Source organism: Cheilinus undulatus, linkage group 13, assembly GCF_018320785.1.
Source record: "Cheilinus undulatus linkage group 13, ASM1832078v1, whole genome shotgun sequence".
NCBI classification, from domain to species: domain Eukaryota; kingdom Metazoa; phylum Chordata; class Actinopteri; order Labriformes; family Labridae; genus Cheilinus; species Cheilinus undulatus.
In genome coordinates this window covers 1576251-1596419 of record NC_054877.1, presented here as the reverse complement: position 1 = coordinate 1596419, position 20169 = coordinate 1576251, and the positions used below count along the sequence as shown (strand labels likewise).

The 20169-nt window shown below is 42.2% G+C and overlaps 1 protein-coding gene across 1 annotated transcript in view; it reads left to right on the top strand.

Moving 5' to 3' along the window:
- LOC121520318 (kinesin-associated protein 3-like) overlaps positions 1–20169 on the top strand; it is a 50632-nt gene that overhangs the window by 20732 nt on the left and 9731 nt on the right. The window contains exons 6-14 of the mRNA XM_041803694.1: positions 927–1026; positions 5110–5234; positions 5375–5473; positions 5874–6052; positions 11251–11413; positions 14102–14202; positions 14299–14407; positions 15673–15785; positions 17742–17907. Of these exons, the coding sequence (XP_041659628.1) occupies positions 927–1026; positions 5110–5234; positions 5375–5473; positions 5874–6052; positions 11251–11413; positions 14102–14202; positions 14299–14407; positions 15673–15785; positions 17742–17907 (1155 nt within the window). The remainder of the gene's footprint in view (positions 1–926; positions 1027–5109; positions 5235–5374; positions 5474–5873; positions 6053–11250; positions 11414–14101; positions 14203–14298; positions 14408–15672; positions 15786–17741; positions 17908–20169) is intronic.

Sequence of the window (20169 nt, the reverse complement as noted above, 5' to 3'; positions counted from 1 at the left end):
CGTGTCCATGTCAAATACATGCTAAATAAATACATAAATGAGTTTAAAGGCTCAAAATCTGAGATAAAAAGTCAACTTTATAAGTCCTAAAAGTCAAAATACAAAGTCAAAGTAAGGTTTTTAAAAGGTAAATATATAAACGAGAGTTTAAAAATTCAAAAATTCCAAATTGTGACTCTGAAAGTTCAAAATATGAGATAAAATTCTTGATCAGGTGTTAAGAGTCTCGATTATGAGTCAAAGTTAGGAGTTTAAAAGGTCAAGATTTGATTTAAAATAAAAATTTGTGAATCTAAAAGGTCAAAATTTGAGAGAAAAGGTCAAATTATGAAATAAAAATTCAAAACCTAAGTTTCAGTTATAATCTTGAGATGCAAAAATAAAATATGAAATGAAAACACAAATGAATTCCTGACTTTTTATGTAATTTTTTTCTACTCTCTACTTTTTCAGATTTTTATATCTTAAGGATTTTTTTTTTTTTTTTTTATCTTCAAGGTTAAATTTACATTTTTGTACTGGAGGAAATCTGCAGACCTCAGAGCAACAGGCCAATTCTAAATAAGATGGGATGTTGAGGGCCAGGTAAAACTGCACCGCGGGCCACATTTGGCCCCTGGGCCTTGAGTTTGACACCTGTGACTTAAATGGTAGAACTGGTATGATATATTACTCCATATAACAAAAGGCCATCTGAATTATCTAATGATGCTAAAACCCTACTCTTAAGTACTTTTTAACATAAAAATTCAGTTCTTATTTTCCTTATTATTGGGCTTTAGCCATTTAGCAGGTGTGTATATGATACCATGTCCTCTTGACTTGTCTGCATTACTGTAAAAAACATCAGCAAAATAAGCTTGTTGTGAAAGACTGATGAAGGAAGAACCCACAGTATCTAAACTGGTGCTCTCTGGTGTGTCTAGAGGCCGCTCTGGGTGCTCTGGCCAGAGTTTTGAGGGAGGACTGGAAACAGAGCGTGGAGCTGGCTACCATCATCATTTACGTCTTCTTCTGCTTCTCCAGGTAACATAGTAGGGCTGCTCCGTTATGGCCAAAATCATCATCATCATAGCTATTCAGACTGAGACTGAGATCATGATTATTAAAGAGTTATTAAGTTAAGTTAAGTTATTTTGTGCTGTTCCAGGTTAATCCATGTTGATTGGTCATAATTAAATATTCTGACTAAGTTCACAGACCAAAACCAAGGAGAGAGTGCTTTTTCACATCTCTCAGTCTTTAGTTTTACCAGAGTTAGGCCACAGACGTTCATCAGGTCTAGTTCTTTAGAGCAGTGGTTCCCAACCTTTTCAGCCCGGGACCCCAACAATAAAGGTGCAAGAGACTGGGGATCCCCACTGTACCTGAAGGTGGTTGAACACAGCCTTGCACAATCAAGAATAATCGTGTGCAGACAAGGCCACCCTTAAGGGGGAAATCGGGAGAGCTTTAACCTGAAAAATAACCACTCTTACCAAACAAGCAAGTATGTTTTTATGTTATTTTGTGTGGTAGCTAGCCTTCTTAAAAATGGGTTCAAATCACTTTTATTAAAAAAAGAAATAAAATGGGTTAAAAATGGCTAGAATAGGTTAATAATGGCAAAAATTGGTGGAAAAGGTGGTGAAACTGGATTTTAAAAGTAGCAGAAATTGGTTGAAAGTGGCAAAAAGGTGATAAAATTGGCAAAAAATAAGCAAAAAGTGGCAAAAATTGGTTAAAGTGGTAAAACAGGTATAGATAGTGGTAAGGGGAATTAAAAAGTGGCTGAATTGACTTTAAGTTGGCAAAAATGGGTGAAAAATTTGGTGAAATGGGATGAAAAATTGATATTAACTGGCAAAATGGGTTAACTAAGACAGAAAAATGGTCAGAAATGGGTTAAACTAGTAAAATGAGCATATTAAATACTGAATTGTGGTTAAAATGTGGTAAAAAGTGGTTAATAGAGGCAATGATGGGCCAACAGAGGCAACAATAGGTGAAAAGTGGCAAGACTTGGTTCAGAAATGGAAAAAAACAGGCATTAGTTATTTACATTACTTAGTTACTCACAGCTAACAGTAACTAGTTACACTACTAAACATAGCACAAAAAGTAAGGAAATTTGTGTTTGGTAGATTATTTCTTAGTTGTAACAATGCTTCTTGGCAATAAATCTTATATCATTGGAAAGCCTGTTTATTTCCCTTTTAAATGGAGCCACATATGTAAGGAACATGCATTTGTGGGATGAGCAGCAGAGTTGAGTATGTGGGTTGCACCCATGAAAAATGTGCCAAATCTTCTGCCAATGCTAAACAGCTGATTCTACTGTTGACTCTTGTTTGGTGTTTGGTGGATTGGATGATTGAAGTTCGAAGAAACAAGACATTCTCATGCTGATCACCAGCCTGGCTCCTCCTCCTCATGCTGGTCTCCAGCCTGGCTCCTCCTCCTCATGCTGGTCTCCAGCCTGGCTCCTCCTCCTCATGCTGGTCACCAGCCTGGCTCCTCTTCCTCATGCTCTTCACCAGCCTGGCTCCTCCTCCTCATGCTGGTCACCAGCCTGGCTCCTCCTCCTCATGCTGGTCACCAGCCTGGCTCCTCCTCCTCATGCTTCCCCATCCTGGAGGATAGAGTTCAGTCCCAGACTGTGGAGGTATGGGATTGCCACTGGTTGCAGAATCTCATCTCCATATCTCTCTGCATTGAGGTTTCCTCCAATGATGACAAGCAGCAATCAGCACAGCATTCTCAGCGTCTTCTCCACACTTTGACCCTTCGATCCAACTGCTGTAGGCAGAATCTGGACTCATCGCTGAACATAACGTTCCTCCACATGTGCAGGTTCCAGTGCACGTGTTGCCGACATCAGTGCAAACAGGCCTGACAGTGAAGGGCAGTCATGGCAGGCCTCCTGGAAGCGAGACCGGAGATCGGCTCTGTGGAGTCTGTTCTGGATTGTCTGGACAGAGAGCCATCAGCCATATCGTCCTGTAAACCTTGACTGTAAGTCAGTAGAAGACAGCCTATGGTACCTCAGTGCTGACAGGGTAAGGAAACGGTCATATTGTAGGTCGTTTCCACCGAGTGGTCCGGCTCAGTTCGGTGCGGTACGGCACGCTTTTTTTGGGCGTTTCCATAGAGAAAGGGTCTCAAAAAACCGACCCGTACTGTCCCACTTTTCGGCACCCTTCCGTAGGGGTGCCAATCTTACCTAACCGTACCAAAAAGGTGGAGCTACACACACAACAATAGGGGCAGCACTGACGTCACGTCAGCGTGCGGCTCTGCTGCTCGCCTCCCAGCTTCAATCACAGAAGTCTGCGCCGTGAGAAGGGGGGGAAAACGGGAGAAAATGGACCATTATCTGCCTATATGGGAAATATTTGGATATATTCGACGGAGATCCAGACTGTTTCCTGGTCTATGGATATTGGTATCTGGCCACAAATCAAGTTTCCTGACGTTTATCTGGATGATTTAAGAACACAAAGCCGAGCCCAGAGGCTTACATCAGCCTGATCCATCCGCCATGGATGAGAAACTAAATTAATGCTGAAGTTTAGTGAATACAAAGCCTTAGAACAGTTCATTCTCATCTGTAACTAGTTATCAATCTCCTTCTTACGTTAGATAACCTGTGAAAACATCGCTCTGTGGTTGTTGAACAGGCTCGTAAAACTTCAGGCTGCAGACTATTTACAATGAGATCAGTGCACTCCGGATTTCTGACTTAATCTAGCTTGATTTTAAGGCAGCGATTTCTCACAGTACAGCTCTAAACTTTCATATTTTGTCATAAACTGTTCTAGACTAGATATATTCATATATTAACGTAGCGTTACGACTCAAACCATCTCTGTACACGTATTCCATCAGCTGAGGATCTTTACTGACAGCAGTTAACATCATTAAAATGTAGCTATTTTTTAAAAAAGCACTTTCAGCTGAAATAAAGCTGTTTACTGCTTATTCCTGACTGATTTCTGTCACTCATCCTCTCTATAACTCTGCTGCTGGAACAGCTGACTCGCACTGTCTGTGACTTCACATGCATGCTTTTACAGCCCCGCCCACCCAAGTGAGAGCACGGGTGTCTGTGGAAACGCAAACTATTTGGGGGTTTAGCGTACCAAACCATACCAAACCGAACTGAATCAAACCAGACCCCCTGATGGAAACACGGCTTTGGGATGTTGTCTTCTTGGGAAGCCCACTTTGCGTCCTGTCTCTGACATTCCCCTTTAGATGGAACTTGGCCTTCAGTTTGGAGATGGTACTAGGGTTCACTCCAAACAATGCTGCAGCTTGGTTTTGTGGAACACCAGCTTGAAGTTGCCCTTTTCCACGGGTCTTATCCAGATCAGTCAAACATGGCATGCTGATTCCTGAGGCAGACATCTACTGACCACTTAAGCAGATTTGCAGCACATGGGGGTACTAGAAGCTCAAAACATCAATAGTCAATAGTCAATAGAAACAGCAAAATCAGCTGTTTGGCATTGGCAGAGAAGATTTGGCAAATTTTTCATGGGTGCAACCCACATACTCAGCTCTGCTGCTCATCCCACAAATGCATGATCCTTACAAATGTGGCTCCATTTAAAAGGGAAATAAACAGATTTTACTACAGTAGAAGATTTATTGCCAAGAAGCATTGTTACAACAAAGAAATAATCTACCAAATACAAATTTCATTACTTGTTTACTTGCTAAGTTTAGTTTCATTAGTTGTGGGTTACTCCATGTCACCTGACATCCTCTTGTCAAGAAAACACAATGCTAATCCTCACACACTCCCACATTAGTGTAATATAATATATGGCACTATTAAGTGACCAGGGTTCATGTACTCCATGAGAAAGTCTCCTGTCGAGTCCGTCTGTCATGTGTTCAGTCAGTGGTATTGATAAAGTCTTCCGACTGTTGTTGAAAATGCAGCTTTGGTAGGCCTCTGCATCATGCAGTTATCCTCATCTCTGTTTACCACACAGGACAGCAGGAGCAGAGTAACAGTCATCCTGTTATTCTGAAGCTCAAACTGCCCAGCTCTGACACACACAGTGGCACACATCCTTCAATGTCTACACGGTGTAACGTTTTTCTTCTTTTCCCTCCTAGTTTCTCCCAGTTTCATGGTGTGGTGAGTCATTATAAAATTGGAGCTTTATGTATGAGTGTGGTGGAGCACGAGCTGAAGAGACATGATGTTTGGCGTGAGGAATTACGCAAGAAAAACCAGGCTTATATCCTTCCATCTACTTCTATTTACCCTCTCAGTGCTAATGCTAATGCTAGTGCTAATGCTATGGTCCACCCCTTGCTGTGAAGCCTACCTTTTGTCCGTTAGTGTTCGTCATATGTGCCTTAACTCTCTAGTGTGTACGTGAATCTGCACCAGAGAACGGTTCTTTAAAAAGAGACCAGGACAAAGCCATGAGGAAGTACCAAGGCCTCCTCGCTAAACAGGAGCAGCTGCTCAGAGGTAGGTCCATCAGGTCTCAGAGCTGCTCTGTTTTGGTCGTAGTCCTGCTGCTTCCATGTGTAACGCCATGCAGTCCCATAGTTTGACAGATTATTTCTCTAAAAAATAAAACCACTTTAACCTTACCTTCACTTTGACCAGTACCCTGCCCTTGTTGCTCATTGGCAGCTGCTAGTTTTAAAGAGCTGTACCAGTGGTTTTCAAACTTAATCCCAGGGCCCCCTTTGCTAGATGAAAATATTTTACCCCCCTTCATACACATAGACACCTGATGTCCGTGTACATGGTAAGCATATATGAGATTATTACAGTGATATTCAGAGTCACATTTCAGGGATGCTAACACACCTATTTTCTCTCTCTCTTTTTGCCTATGTCCTCTCTCTCCTGTGTTTCCCAGTGTCTCTTTACCTCCTGTTGAACCTTGCCGAGGACACACGAACAGAGCTGAAGATGAGGAACAAAAACATTGTTGGTCTGCTGGTTAAAGTTCTTGAGCGAGAGGATGAGGAGCTGCTGGTCCTGGTGGTTTCATTCCTAAAGAAACTGTCCATCTTTCTGGAGAACAAGAATGACATGGTGAGTGGAAAAGTAGCTACAGCCACGGAGCTACCAGTGCTCCCATTTAATCTTATAAATCTGTTTTTGTTGTAGAAGCAGCGGTGCTAAATGTACAAAGCAGGATATTAGGACCAACAATAGAATCAGAGTGTCTGGAGATGCTGTACAGTCATGTTTTTTATTCTATATTTAGATATATTTTAGAGTGGGAATGATCAGCTGAACTAATCTTGCAGATTTGATACAGTTAAATTTGACAATGAGAGGCTTGATTATACACACTTCTTAGGGTAGTGTCTGCATGATGAGAAGGCCTGTGAGTTTGGTGTTCCAGGAATTTCCATAAATTTTCCTTAATTTCATGTTCTTTAAGCTAAAAACCTCCAGATTAATGCATGCAGAGAAGAAATAAGAAATGATGGCACTTAAATGTAGAATTACAGCTGTGACTGTACAAATCCTTGTACCAACAACGTTATGAGTTTAGAGTTAGTTACCATGGTGATCTAGCCAGCTTCCTCTGATCTTGCTTTATGAGATCCTCGCCGGCTTTGTGACTAACTGGAGCTTCAGACTTGGTTGAGAAAGCTCACTCGAAGAAAGCCTGAGTATGTTGAACCTGCTTTGTGATACACCCCTGTGTTTTTTTAACAAACTGCCTGATGACCTGAAATCTGTCATAGAAAAAGTCAAAGAATTTTCAGATAATGTCAGAAATGGCATAAGGAAGAACTGATTAGATTTTGGGAGTGATCCGGATCACCGTCTGGATCCAGGAATTTTTACAGGATTCTTCATCATTGGGAGATAGGACTGATCTGGAGGTCTGCACTCTCCAAGTGCTTTTCTAGTTTCTAATTTAACATGTTGATGGTTTGTTTCGTTGTTTCTGGGTGAATCTGTGGGTGTGTTTGGGGGTTGTCTGAATACTCTGATTTAGTGCATTTACATGCAGTTAAAAAGTTGAATCACTGTGCTAGTCTGGCTAAAGCAGGATTTTTAACATGCATCGATTTACTCTTGCATGTCTACCCTTCAGTTAGATCTAAACTTGACTTGGTGTTCTGTGACTCGGCCAGGCTTGGAGCATGGGCAGACACAGACATGGCAGAAATCATATAGCTGTCTGCTGTGCTGTCCCTCTGAGAAGGGAGGACGATATTCTGCTCCAGTGCTTGTTTATTGAAATGAGGATTATAGTCAGGTTACTTACTTACTGAGCATGACTGAACTCTCAGTGTAAACAAACTTTGTGTCTTTACCAGGGCTCTTTTATGATAGATTCCTTTGTTGTGTTCCATTTTTGTTTTATATACACTCCCCTCTAAAAGTATTGGAATGGTGAGGCCATTTCCCTTATATTTGCTGTAGACTAAAAATATTTGGGTTGACATCAAAAGATAAATATGAGACAAGAGATCAACATTCCAGCTTTTATTTCCGGATGTTTACATCTGGATCTGATGTACAACTTAGGAGATAGTTTTATTTGTAACAGAACATCAAATTTTTAGGTGATCAAAATTATTGGAACAGAGAGACTTAGAACAGATTCAAGTAAGACTCATTATTTAGTTGTAAATCCTTTACTTGCAGTAACTGCATCAAGCATGTGACCACTGACATAATCAAACTTAACCATTCTCCTTTTGTGATGCTTTTCCAGGCTTTCACGGCAGCCTCTCTCAGTTGTTTGTTTTGGGAGGTTACTCCCTTCAGTCTCCTCTTTAGCAGCTAAAATACTCTAAAGGGTTTAAGTCTGGAGATCAGCTTGGCCAGTCTAACACCTTCCACTTCTTGCCCCTGATGAACTCCAGAAGAAGCCATGCAAGCCCAAGCCATGACATTACCTCCACTGTGTTTCACAGATGAGCTTGTATGTTTGGGATCATGAGCAGATCATTTCTTTCTCCAAACTTTAGTCTTTCCATCACTTTGGTAAATGTTGATCTTTGTTTCATCAGTCCAGATAACTTTGGCCCAGTATTTTTGAGAATCTTCTCTGTGCTTTGGCACATTCCAGCCTGGCCTCCCTGTTCTTGCTAATGAGTGGAGAGCATCTTCTGGTGGTAGCTTCTGTACTTATGTTCATCAAGTGTTCTGTGAACGGTAGAAAGTGATACCTTCACTCCTTTCCTCTGGAGGTTGTTGCTGATGTCACTAACAGTAGATGGTGATACCTTCACTCCTGTCCTCTGGAGGTTGTTGCTGATGTCACTAACAGTAGAAGGTGATACCTTCACTCCTGTCCTCTGGAGGTTGTTGTTGATGTCACTAACAGTAGATGGTGATACCTTCACTCCTGTCCTCTGGAGGTTGTTGCTGATGTCACTAACAGTAGAAGGTGATACCTTCACTCCTGTCCTCTGATGGTTGTTGTTGATGTCACTAACAGTAGATGGTGATACCTTCACTCCTGTCCTCTGGAGGTTGTTGCTGATGTCACTAACAGTAGATGGTGATACCTTCACTCCTGTCCTCTGGAGGTTGTTGCTGATGTCACTAACAGTAGATGGTGATACCTTCACTCCTGACCTCTGGAGGTTGTTGTTGATGTCACTAACAGTAGATGGTGATACCTTCACTCCTGTCCTCTGGAGGTTGTTGTTGATGTCACTAACAGTAGATGGTGATACCTTCACTCCTGTCCTCTGGAGGTTGTTGCTGATGTCACTAACAGTAGATGGTGATACCTTCACTCCTGTCCTCTAGAGGTTGTTGCTGATGTTACGAACAGTAGATGGTGATACCTTCACTCCTGTCCTCTGGAGGTTGTTGCTGATGTCACTAACAGTAGATGGTGATACCTTCACTCCTGTCCTCTGGAGGTTGTTGCTGATGTTAAGAACAGTAGATGGTGATACCTTCACTCCTGTCCTCTGGAGGTTGTTGCTGATGTCGCTAACAGTAGATGGTGATACCTTCACTCCTGTATTCTGGAGGTTGTTGCTGATGTCACTAACAGTAGATGGTGATACCTTCACTCCTGTATTCTGGAGGTTGTTGCTGATGTCACTAACAGTAGAAGGTGATACCTTCACTCCTGTCCTCTGGAGGTTGTTGCTGATGTCACTAACAGTAGATGGTGATACCTTCACTCCTGTCCTCTGGAGGTTGTTGCTGACGTCGCTAACAGTAGATGGTGATACCTTCACTCCTGTATTCTGGAGGTTGTTGCTGATGTCACTAACAGTAGATGGTGATACCTTCACTCCTGTCCTCTGGAGGTTGTTGCTGATGTCACTAACAGTAGATGGTGATACCTTCACTCCTGACCTCTGGAGGTTGTTGCTGATGCTACGAACAGTAGAAGGTGATACCTTCACTCCTGTCCTCTGGAGGTTGTTGTTGATGTCACTTACAGTAGAAGGTGATACCTTCACTCCTGTCCTCTGGAGGTTGTTACTGATGTCACTAACAGTAGATGGTGATACCTTCACTCCTGTCCTCTGGAGGTTGTTGTTGATGTCACTAACAGTAGAAGGTGATACCTTCACTCCTGTCCTCTGGAGGTTGTTGTTGATGTCACTAACAGTAGATGGTGATACCTTCACTCCTAACCTCTGGAGGTCGTTGTTGATGTCACTAACAGTAGAAGGTGATACCTTCACTCCTGTCCTCTGGAGTTTGTTGTTGATGTCACTAACAGTAGATGGTGATACCTTCACTCCTGTCCTCTGAAGGTTGTTGCTGATGTCACTAACAGTAGATGGTGATACCTTCACTCCTGTCCTCTGGAGGTTGTTGCTGATGTGTTAACAGTAGATGGTGATACCTTCACTCCTGTATTCTGGAGGTTGTTGCTGATGTCACTAACAGTAGATGGTGATACCTTCACTCCTGTCCTCTGGAGGTTGTTGCTGATGTCACTAACAGTAGATGGTGATACCTTCACTCCTGTCCTCTGGAGGTTGTTGCTGATGTGTTAACAGTAGATGGTGATACCTTCACTCCTGTCCTCTGGAGGTTGTTGCTGATGTCACTAACAGTAGATGGTGATACCTTCACTACTGTCTTCTGGAGGTTGTTGCTGATGTCGCTAACAGTAGATGGTGATACCTTCACTCCTGTCCTCTGGAGGTTGTTGCTGATGTCACTAACAGTAGAAGGTGATACCTTCACTACTGTCTTCTGGAGGTTGTTGCTGATGTTACGAACAGTAGATGGTGATACCTTCACTCCTGTATTCTGGAGGTTGTTGCTGATGTCGCTAACAGTAGAAGGTGATACCTTCACTCCTGTCCTCTGGAAGTTGTTGCTGATGTCGCTAACAGTAGATGGTGATACCTTCACTCCTGTCCTCTGGAGGTTGTTGCTGATGTCACTAACAGTAGAAGGTGATACCTTCACTCCTGTATTCTTGAGGTTGTTGCTGATGTTACGAACAGTAGATGGTGATACCTTCACTCCTGTCTTCTGGAGGTTGTTGCTGATGTCGCTAACAGTAGATGGTGATACCTTCACTCCTGTCCTCTGGAGGTTGTTGCTGATGTTACTAACAGTGTTTTTAGGGTCTTTCTTTACAGCTTTCCTGCAATGTTTCTGTTGGTCAACTGCTGCTGTTTTCTGTCTAACTGTTCGACGTCTGTACTTTAGTGGTGTCATTTTTTTCTTCAGGAAATTCCAAACAGTTGTACTGGCTATGGCCAATGTTTTTGCAGTGGTTCTGATTTATTTACCATCTTCTCTCAGCTTCACAATCACTTGTTTTTCACCCATCGACAGCTCTCTGGTTTTCATGTCGGTTACACCTCTTACTCCAAATCCAGTCTGCACAGGCAAATCTGAAACTGAATGTAGACATTCAGCACTGTTTATAGTTTGAATAATCAATGTGATAGCACACACCTGTCAGTCACATGTTACAATACTTTTGCTCACATGAAAAATGGGTGGGTTCAAACAAAGAGTGCTATCTCCTAAATTGTGTATGAGATCCAGATGTAAACACCTGAAAATAAACACTAAAATGTTGATCTCTTGTCTCATATTTGTCTTTTGATGTCAAACCCCAAAATTTTCAGCCTACTGCAAAAATAAGGGAAATGGCCTCACCGTTCCAACACTTTTGCAGGGGAGTGTATTAGTTTTAGTTGTAAATGATTTAGCCTTTTTTATTCCTCACCTGCCTGAATGTATTCTGTCTTCATGTTATCTTGCAGTTATCCTTTTAACTACATAAACTTTCACTCAATGTCTGAGTTTGTGTTTTGCAGGCTGAGGTTAATATTATTGAGCGATTAGCTCATCTGGTTTCCTGTGACCATGAAGATTTGTCAAACCTGACACTGCGTCTGCTGCTAAACCTCTCATTTGATTCTGGACTTCGAGCAAAGATGGTGGAAGTTGGACTTTTACCAAAACTGACTGCCTTGTTAGGTAAGTATACACTAAATCCATTTCCAGTGCCTATAAAAAGTACTGACCCGCCTGGATCAATCATGGTCAATAGAATTTGTTTTTTTCAACAACAAAAATATACAAAACCCTCTTTAAGCCAAAGTGAAAACAGATTTCTACAAAGTAATGTCAATTACATTAAAAAAGTTACAGTATTAATATTCCCCCCTTCTAGTCAGTATTTAGTAGGGTCACCTTTGTCTGCAGTCACAGCTTTGAGTCTGTGTGGATAGGTCTCAGTCAGGATCAAACATCTGGACTCTGGAATTTTACTCCATTCTTCCCTGATAAACTGCTCTAGCTCTGTCAGGTTGATCAGGGATCAGGAGGGAACAGCCCTTTTCAAGTCCGGACACTAATCCTCTATTGGATTGAGGTCTGGGCTTTTAGTCAGTCACTCCAGAACATTCTCCTTGTTGTCTTTAAACCGTTTTCTCTGTATGCTTCAGCTCATTGTCTTAGTGGAAAATTAATCTTGTCTAAGCCGTAGTTCTCTGTCAGACTGAAGAACGTTGTCCTCCAGAATTCTCCTATATTTTACTGCATTCATTTTCCCTCTACCTTTACAAGCCTTCCAAGCCCAGGTGCTGAGAAGCATCCCCACATCATGATGCTGCTGAGAAGCATCCCCACATCATGATGCTGCTGAGAAGCATCCCCACATCATGATGCTGATGAGACACATCTCCACTTCATGATGCTGCTGAGAAGCATCCCTACATCATGATGCTGCAAAAAAGCATCCCTACATCATGATGCTGCAAAAAGCATCCCCACATCATGATGCTGCTGAGAAGCATCCCCACATCATGATAATGCTGAGAAGCATCCCCACATCATGATGCTGCTGAGAAGCATCCCCACATCATGATGGTGCTGAGAAGCATCATCACATCATGATGCTGCTGAGAAGCATCCCCACATCATGATGCTGCTGAGAGGCATCCCCACATCATGATGCTGCTGAGAGGCATGCCCACATCATGATGCTGCTGAGAAGCATTCCCACATCATGATGCTGCTGAGAGGAATCCCCATATCATGATTCTGCTGAGAAGCATCTTCACATCATGATGCTGCTGAGAAGCATCCCCGCAGCATGATGCTGCTGAGAAGCATCTCCACATCATGATGCTGCTGAGAAGCATCTCCACATCATGATGCTGCTGAGAAGCATCCCCACATCATGATGCTGCTAAAAGCATCCCCACACCATGATGCTGCTAAAAAGCATCCCCACATCATGATGCTGCTGAGAAGCATCCCCACATCATGATGCTGCTAAAAGCATCCTCACACCATGATGCTGCTGAGAAGCATTCCCATATCATGATGCTGCTGAGAAGCATCCCCACTTCATGATGCTGCTGAGAAGCATCCCCACATCATGATGGTGCTGAGAAGCATCCCCACTTCATGATGCTGCTGAGAAGCATCCCCACAGCATGACATTGCTGAGAAGCATCCCCACTTCATGATGCTGCTGAGAAGCATCCCCACAGCATGACATTGCTGAGAAGCATCCCCACTTCATGATGCTGCTGAGAAGCATCCCCACATCATGATGGTGCTGAGAAGCATCATCACATCATGATGCTGCTGAGAAGCATCCCTACATCATGATGCTGCAAAAAAGCATCCCAACATCATTGGTGCTGAGAAGCATCCCTACATCATGATGCTGCTGAGAACCATCCCCACATCATGATGGTGCTGAGAAGCATCATCACATCATGATGCTGCTAAAAGCATCCCCACATCATGATGCTGCTGAGAAGCATTCCCATATCATGATGCTGCTGAGAAGCATCCCCACACCATGATGCTGCTGAGAAGCATTCCCATATCATGATGCTGCTGAGAAGCATCCCCACTTCATGATGCTGCTGAGAAGCATCCCCACATCATGATGGTGCTGAGAAGCATCATCACATCATGATGCTGCTGAGAAGCATCCCCACTTCATGATGCTGCTGAGAAGCATCCCCACATCATGATGGTGCTGAGAAGCACCATCACATCATGATGCTGCTGAGAAGCATCCCCACAGCATGACATTGCTGAGAAGCATCCCCACTTCATGATGCTGCTGAGAAGCATCCCCACATCATGATGCTGCACTCTACTAGCACCAACTGTCTGGACCTCTCTTGACTTACGTCACTCACTTTAATGAGGCTGAATATTTATGCGGTCACTTATTTTACATAACAGATTTTTATTAATTGACATTATTCTGTTGTAAATCTGCTTAAATGATTGTTGATTATTTTTTGTGCCAAAACAAGCTAAATTTTTTTGACCATGATTGATTATAAAACCAATAGAAGGGTAAAACATCCAAGGTGGTCAGGTTCTGTTTTGGAACTGTACACAGTGTGTCTGCCTCATACGTACTGTTTAATTTAATTATGTCTGTGCATCTCCAGTTTTTTCCTAACATTTCTCTTAAGATTGCTCATTTTATTTGTTTTTAAGAGTCAGAAAAACAGAGGGATTCCAGTGGACCTAAATCAAATCAGATATCAGTGTTTCATGTTTTATATCATGGAAGGAGGGAAATTGAGTTTTTGCCTGAATCTTGTTTTTGCACACGTATTGGATTGATGCAACATTCATCATAACTCCGAATATAAAACTATTTTTGTTATGTTTATTGTGATACAGGTGATGAGAACAACCATCAGGTAGCCCTGAGAATCCTCTACCATATCAGCATTGATGACCGCTTTAAGGGCATGTTTGTTTACACAGACTGCATTCATCAGGTAAACGAACTGCAGTACAACCATAAAACATCTTTTCCTCGTGTGCATTTGTTTCCATCATTCTAATGTCACATGTGTATTTGTGCTTGTTTTTAGCTCATGCAGCTGCTGTATGAGCATACTGAGGAGGAAATTGAAACTGAGCTCATCTCCATCTGCATCAACCTGGCTGCAAACAAGAGGAATGCACAGCTCATGTGTGAAGGTAGATGTATATGAGTGGGTTTAATACCAGATGCAAAAAAAATCCAGCCAGTTCATTTTGTCTTCTTATTCTGAATATTGTTCTTGGGTTTCTCTTTTTTTCGAACAAATAATTGTAGGAGATGTTTTTTTTACCTTGACATGTTTCGACTGTCATCTGCAGTCTTCCTCAGAAGCGTCAGCTGACCGCTGTGACCTGTCCTTATATTCTGTTCTTCCCAGGTGTGGTCAACCTGACGGACCTGACAGGTCTATCAGGCTGACCCCAGCCCCCGCCGCCCGATGGTCTCTGGAGGAGAGAGTCCCAGGTGTGGGAGGGCATGAGTGCTCCCTTGTCCCGGTTGATGGTGGTTTTTTCCGCTTCCTGATTTCAATGGCCTCTTTAATCCAGCGATTGTGTTTATTGTTCTCTGACCCCGTAATTCTTGCGTAGTCCCAGTCCATGATGTGATTTTGTCTTTTGCAATGGTCTGATACGGCTGATTTGATTTGGCTTAGAATAATTGGAACAATAAACACAAGTGCTGGATTAAAGAGGCCGTTGAAATCAGGAAGTGGGAAAAAACCACCATTAACCGGGACGAGGGAGAACTCATGCTCTCCCACACCTGGGACTCTCTCCTCCAGAGACCATCGGGCGGCTGGGGGCGTGGTCAGCCTGATAGACCTGTCAGGTCCGTCAGGTTGACCACGCCTGGGAAGAACAGAATATAAGGACAGGTCACAGCGGTCAGCTGGCGCTTCTGAGGAAGACTGCAGATGACAGTCGAAACATGTCAAGGTAAAAAAAACATCTACAATTATTTGTCTGAAAAAAGAAACCCAAGAATAACAGATGCAAAAATGTGGGACGAACAGAGCTGGCAGTGAAGTAACAGCTGTGCCTACCCCACCAACAGCTGCCCCCAACTTTAACAAAGTCTGGTTTGGCCCATGGTCCGCTTTTGTTGCCCTTTTTTATCCAAACAAAAAATAAGAATACAAAAAAGTCATGTTTTGTTATTTCAGTACCGTTTTAGAGGGAAAAAGGGAATAGTTTTTTAAATTGACTAATTATTGATTATTAAATTAATATTGCATAAATGGTTGATTTTAGTTTCCACACTGATATTTCTCAGTTTCATCATTTGATATGTCGACTTTGTGCTGTTTTAATTCGTTCTAACACACTCTGTTGTTTAAAAGTGACATTATGCTGAGATGGTGGTCTGTGAGCCCTGGAGTGTTTGTGTTTAAGGCGAGCTTCTGCTGTTTCTGTGCGTCAAGGAAATGGGCTGAAGATGCTGATGAAGAAAGCTCTGAAAATGAAAGACTGCCTTCTGATGAAGATGATCAGAAACATCTCACAGCACGATGGACCGACCAAGCCATTGTTTATAGTGAGTGTTCAACAGCCATGAGAGCTCCGACAGCAACTGTCCTGACAACCTGAAACCTTCAAATCTGCCAGGCTATAGCTTTAGGTTTCATGTGGTGGGCCTGATATAAACCAGACAGCTTCAACTCTTATGGGAAGGCTTTCCACAAGGTTTAGGAGTGTGTTTATGGGAATGTTTGACCATTCTTCCAGAAGCTCATTTGTGAGGTCACACACTGGTGTTGGACCAGAAGGCCTGGCTCTCAGTCTCTACTCTAATTCATCCCAAAGGTGTTCTATGGGGTTGAGGTCAGGACTCTGTGCAGGCCAGTCAAGTTGATCCACACCAAACTCTCTCATCCGTGTCTTTATGGACCTTCCTTTGTGCACTGGTGCACAGTCATGTTGGAACAGGAAGGGACCATCCCCAAACTGTTCCCACAAAGTTGGGAACATGGAATTGTCCAAAATCTCTTGGTATGCTGAAGCATTCAGATTTCCTTTTTACTGGAACTAAGGGGCCAAGCCCAGCTCCTGAAAAACAAGCCCACACCATAATCCCCCCTCCACCAAACTTTACACTTGGCACAATGCAGTCAGACAAGAACCGTTCTCCTGGCAACCGCCAAACCCAGACGCATCCATCAGATTGACAGATGGAGAAGCGCGATTCGTCACTCCAGAGAAGGCGTCTCCACTGCTCTAGAGTCCAGTGGCGGTGTGCTTTACACCACTGCATCCAACACTTTGTATTGCACTTGGTGACACAGTGCTTGGATGCAGCTGTTACCATGGAAACCCATTCCATGAAGCTCTCTACCACTGTTCTTGAGCTAATCTGAGGGCCACATGAAGTTTGGAGGTCTGTAGCCATTGACTCTGCAGAAAGATGGTGACCTCTGTGCACTATGACCTCAGCATCCGCTGACCCCGCTCCATCAGTTTACGTGTCCTACCACTTGGTGGCTGAGTTGCTGTTGTTCCCAATGGCTTCCACTTTGTTATAATACCACTGACAGTTGACTGTGGAATATTTAGGAGCCAGGAAATGTCACCACTGGACTTGTTGCACAGGTGGCATCCTATCACAGTACCACGCTGGAATTCACTGAGCTCCTGAGAGCGAGCCATTCTTTCACTAATGTTTGGAGAAACAGTCTGCATGCCTAGGTGATGATTTTATACACCTGTGGACATGGAAGTGATTGGAACACCTGATTTACATTATTTGGATGGGTGAGTGAATACTTTTGGCAATATAGTGTATATAGCCAGAATTAGGGATGTCCCAGATGTGCTTATTTTGCCGATACCTGTACCTGTCAAACTTTGGGTTTTGTCAGGGCAGCTGGAGTTTACTAGAATGTCCTGTAACCTGATAAAAGAAGCATGGCAGTCATCTTTATTCTGTCAACTACATGCTTTTACTGTCTGTAAAACTTGGCGCCTAGTCTGCGTATCCAATAGTTATTTTTCATGGAAAAAGTTAGCTGCTGCTTATATACTGTATATATAGATTCTGAATCCACCAGCAACACTGAAATGATTTTAGAACTCGCTGATAACTGCCTGATAAAGTGTGACTCAGGGAGAGTTGGCCAACCTCTCTGTCAGCACACCCACATACAGTCAAAAATGGTTGATATATTTAGTCAGACCAATGAAAACATATTTTTTTTACTCAAATACTCCTTATATTCTATCTAAAGTTGTACCAGGACTGACTAGCACATTTAGATCATGTGGCTCGGGATAGTATAGTCTGGCTCAGGTATTCTGAACACGTGCCACACATCCAGTGTTGGCTTTGATAATGAATTTTAACTTCTGTGGGGTATTTAATCAGATTTCATTTCGATGTCCTAAAGAGGATGAACTTTTGAAATGCTTGGGTGGGATCAGTCTTTTGTGATGCAGTCCGAGAAATCTACAGATCCAGGCGATGATAGTCTCCTGACTGTTTCTTTGTTTCTGTCAGGACTATGTTGGTGACCTGGCAGCAGAAATACGTGCAGAGGAAGAGGAGGAGTGGGTCCTGGAGTGCCTGGGTACTCTGGCCAATCTTACCATCCCTGACCTGGACTGGGAGTTGGTGGTCAAAGAGTATAATCTGGTACCTTTCCTCAAAGACAGACTGAAACCAGGTACTGTTTAGCTGTAGATCAGCGTTTCCCTCTCCACTCTGTGCTCGAGCTTTAGTGGCTTTGCTTTGGTTGTATTAGTCCCTGTGTACAGTTCATTCATGCACACCTGCTCTCTTCACAACAGCAGCCTGTCACTCTTTCTCATGTTTTTATTCAACAAACACAGCTATATAAAATATATGCTATATTATAACCAACGCCATGTAAGCTAGATTAAACTCAAACTCTTCTTTCCTGCAGGCCGGGCTTGTATAAACTAGATGATGATCTCCTTCAATCACAGACATTAACAGACTGGTTTGTTTAACTTTACAGCCTTTGAACAATCATCACGGGCAAACCAGGGGGAGTAAACATCAATATGAAAATCAGGAACAAATCCCACAAACCGATGTGCAGATGGAGCAACAATAAAAACAAATCTGTGGCTTTACTGCACTGTATTTCCATAATCCAGGGTCACTTTACCGCTTTGAAATACCCAGTTAGAGCTGAGAGCTTTGAAATCTCTGATTGTGATTATTTTTTTTATAATTAAAGTTTTATTTGCTTTTATAACATTGAACAAAAACAAAGTATAAACAAAAAGAAATCTATAATTACAAACGCAAAAAAAACAGGCAGGAAACATGATCGACATTGATAAAGATACAGTCCATTTGATACAATAATGGAGCATCCTTGATGCAGGATCTGAACCATTACACTAATGTGCTTATACAGTCCATCCTTTTCTTGACCAGATCAGGTTCTTTCTTCCAAAATATGCGGGCTAAAATTGTGCCATTGCTCCTTAGATAAATCATCTTTCTTGTTTAGTTTTTCAAACATCTTTTCACATGCAACTATTGCCATAATATCTTCTTTTCATATTTTCAATGTCAAAATTTTTGGCTCCTTCCAGAACCGCAGGATTAACCGAGGACATGCTATCACACCAGTCATCAATACTCTAAATGCATACTTGCTTTAGTTAGGTACAACTGTTTTATCTCCCAGGAGAAATAACTGTGGCGATCTAGGAAAACGACATTTTAACCAATCCTCCATAAGATCCAAAACACATTTCCATAATGGGAAGACCATCCGGCAGTCCCATAACACATGAATACAAGTACCACATTCTGTTTTACACTTCCAACACGAACCATCTTTATTTAATCCCATACTGTGTAATCTTGTAGGAGTGTAATAGTATCTGTTAAGAATCTGATGTTGTATAAATTTTCCCCTGGCTTCTCTAATGTATTTCCCATTATTGGAGAGAGTCTTGTCCCATGTTTCATCATCTACTGTATATCCTAGATCTTCCTCCCAAATCCCCTTGAGATTTTTTTTTTATTGTTGCTTAACCATGGGCATATTTCATACCATTTTGATGCTTTAACCGAAATTACCGGAAGGTGAAAATTTTGTCTGATTGTGATTATTTTGACTTGTTAAAACTTGGTATGAATTGTTGGATTGAAGCTACTGACCATTTTTATGGCATTCTCATTTTTATTAAGAAAAAACAGAGAAACATGAGGACTGGAGGAATTTTGCTACTGTTCTAGAAAAAAGTAACTTAAATGTTTGTTGTTTTAATCTCGATGATCAGAGCTCACAGAAATCTAAACTCTCTAAACATCAGAATATCAAAGACATCAGTCTGAAAGGATTTATGATCCAGAAATGTGGATCTTCTGGTAAATCCTCCTCATTTCTCTCTCAGTGCTTGGTCTGACCTCCTTCTTCATGAATTCCTGCGTCTCTGCTTGTGTCATGGAACCAATCAGTCCGTGGTCTTGCTGGGGGGTTACGAAGCCCAGGTTCTCTGATAGCAGCCTTCAGCTGGTCTGGATTGTTGAATCTGGGGTCTCTCATCTTCCAGGGATCCTCTATAGCAGGGCTATTCAATTACAGATTCAACCAGGACAAATTTTAAAATCAAGAAATGTAGCCGGGCCAGACATGTTTGGCACCTAGTGAGCAGCTGCTAATGCCAAATTTGGAACCAATACAGATGAATTTGATGAAAAATATGAATTTTTATTCATAGTCTCCCTTTTAAATTTGGCAACAAAAGCACATGAGAAAGTGCATGAAAACACAACAACAGAGCTGGATTTGAACATAACCTGAGGTAGTAGAAATGATTTTTTCTCTTGAATAAAAATACCAAAAATAAATAGAAAAAATAAAATGAAATTCTTTAAATAATAAATTTGGTCACATCCTACCCAAGTGCATAAAAACAAATACGCACAGATGTAGCTGCAG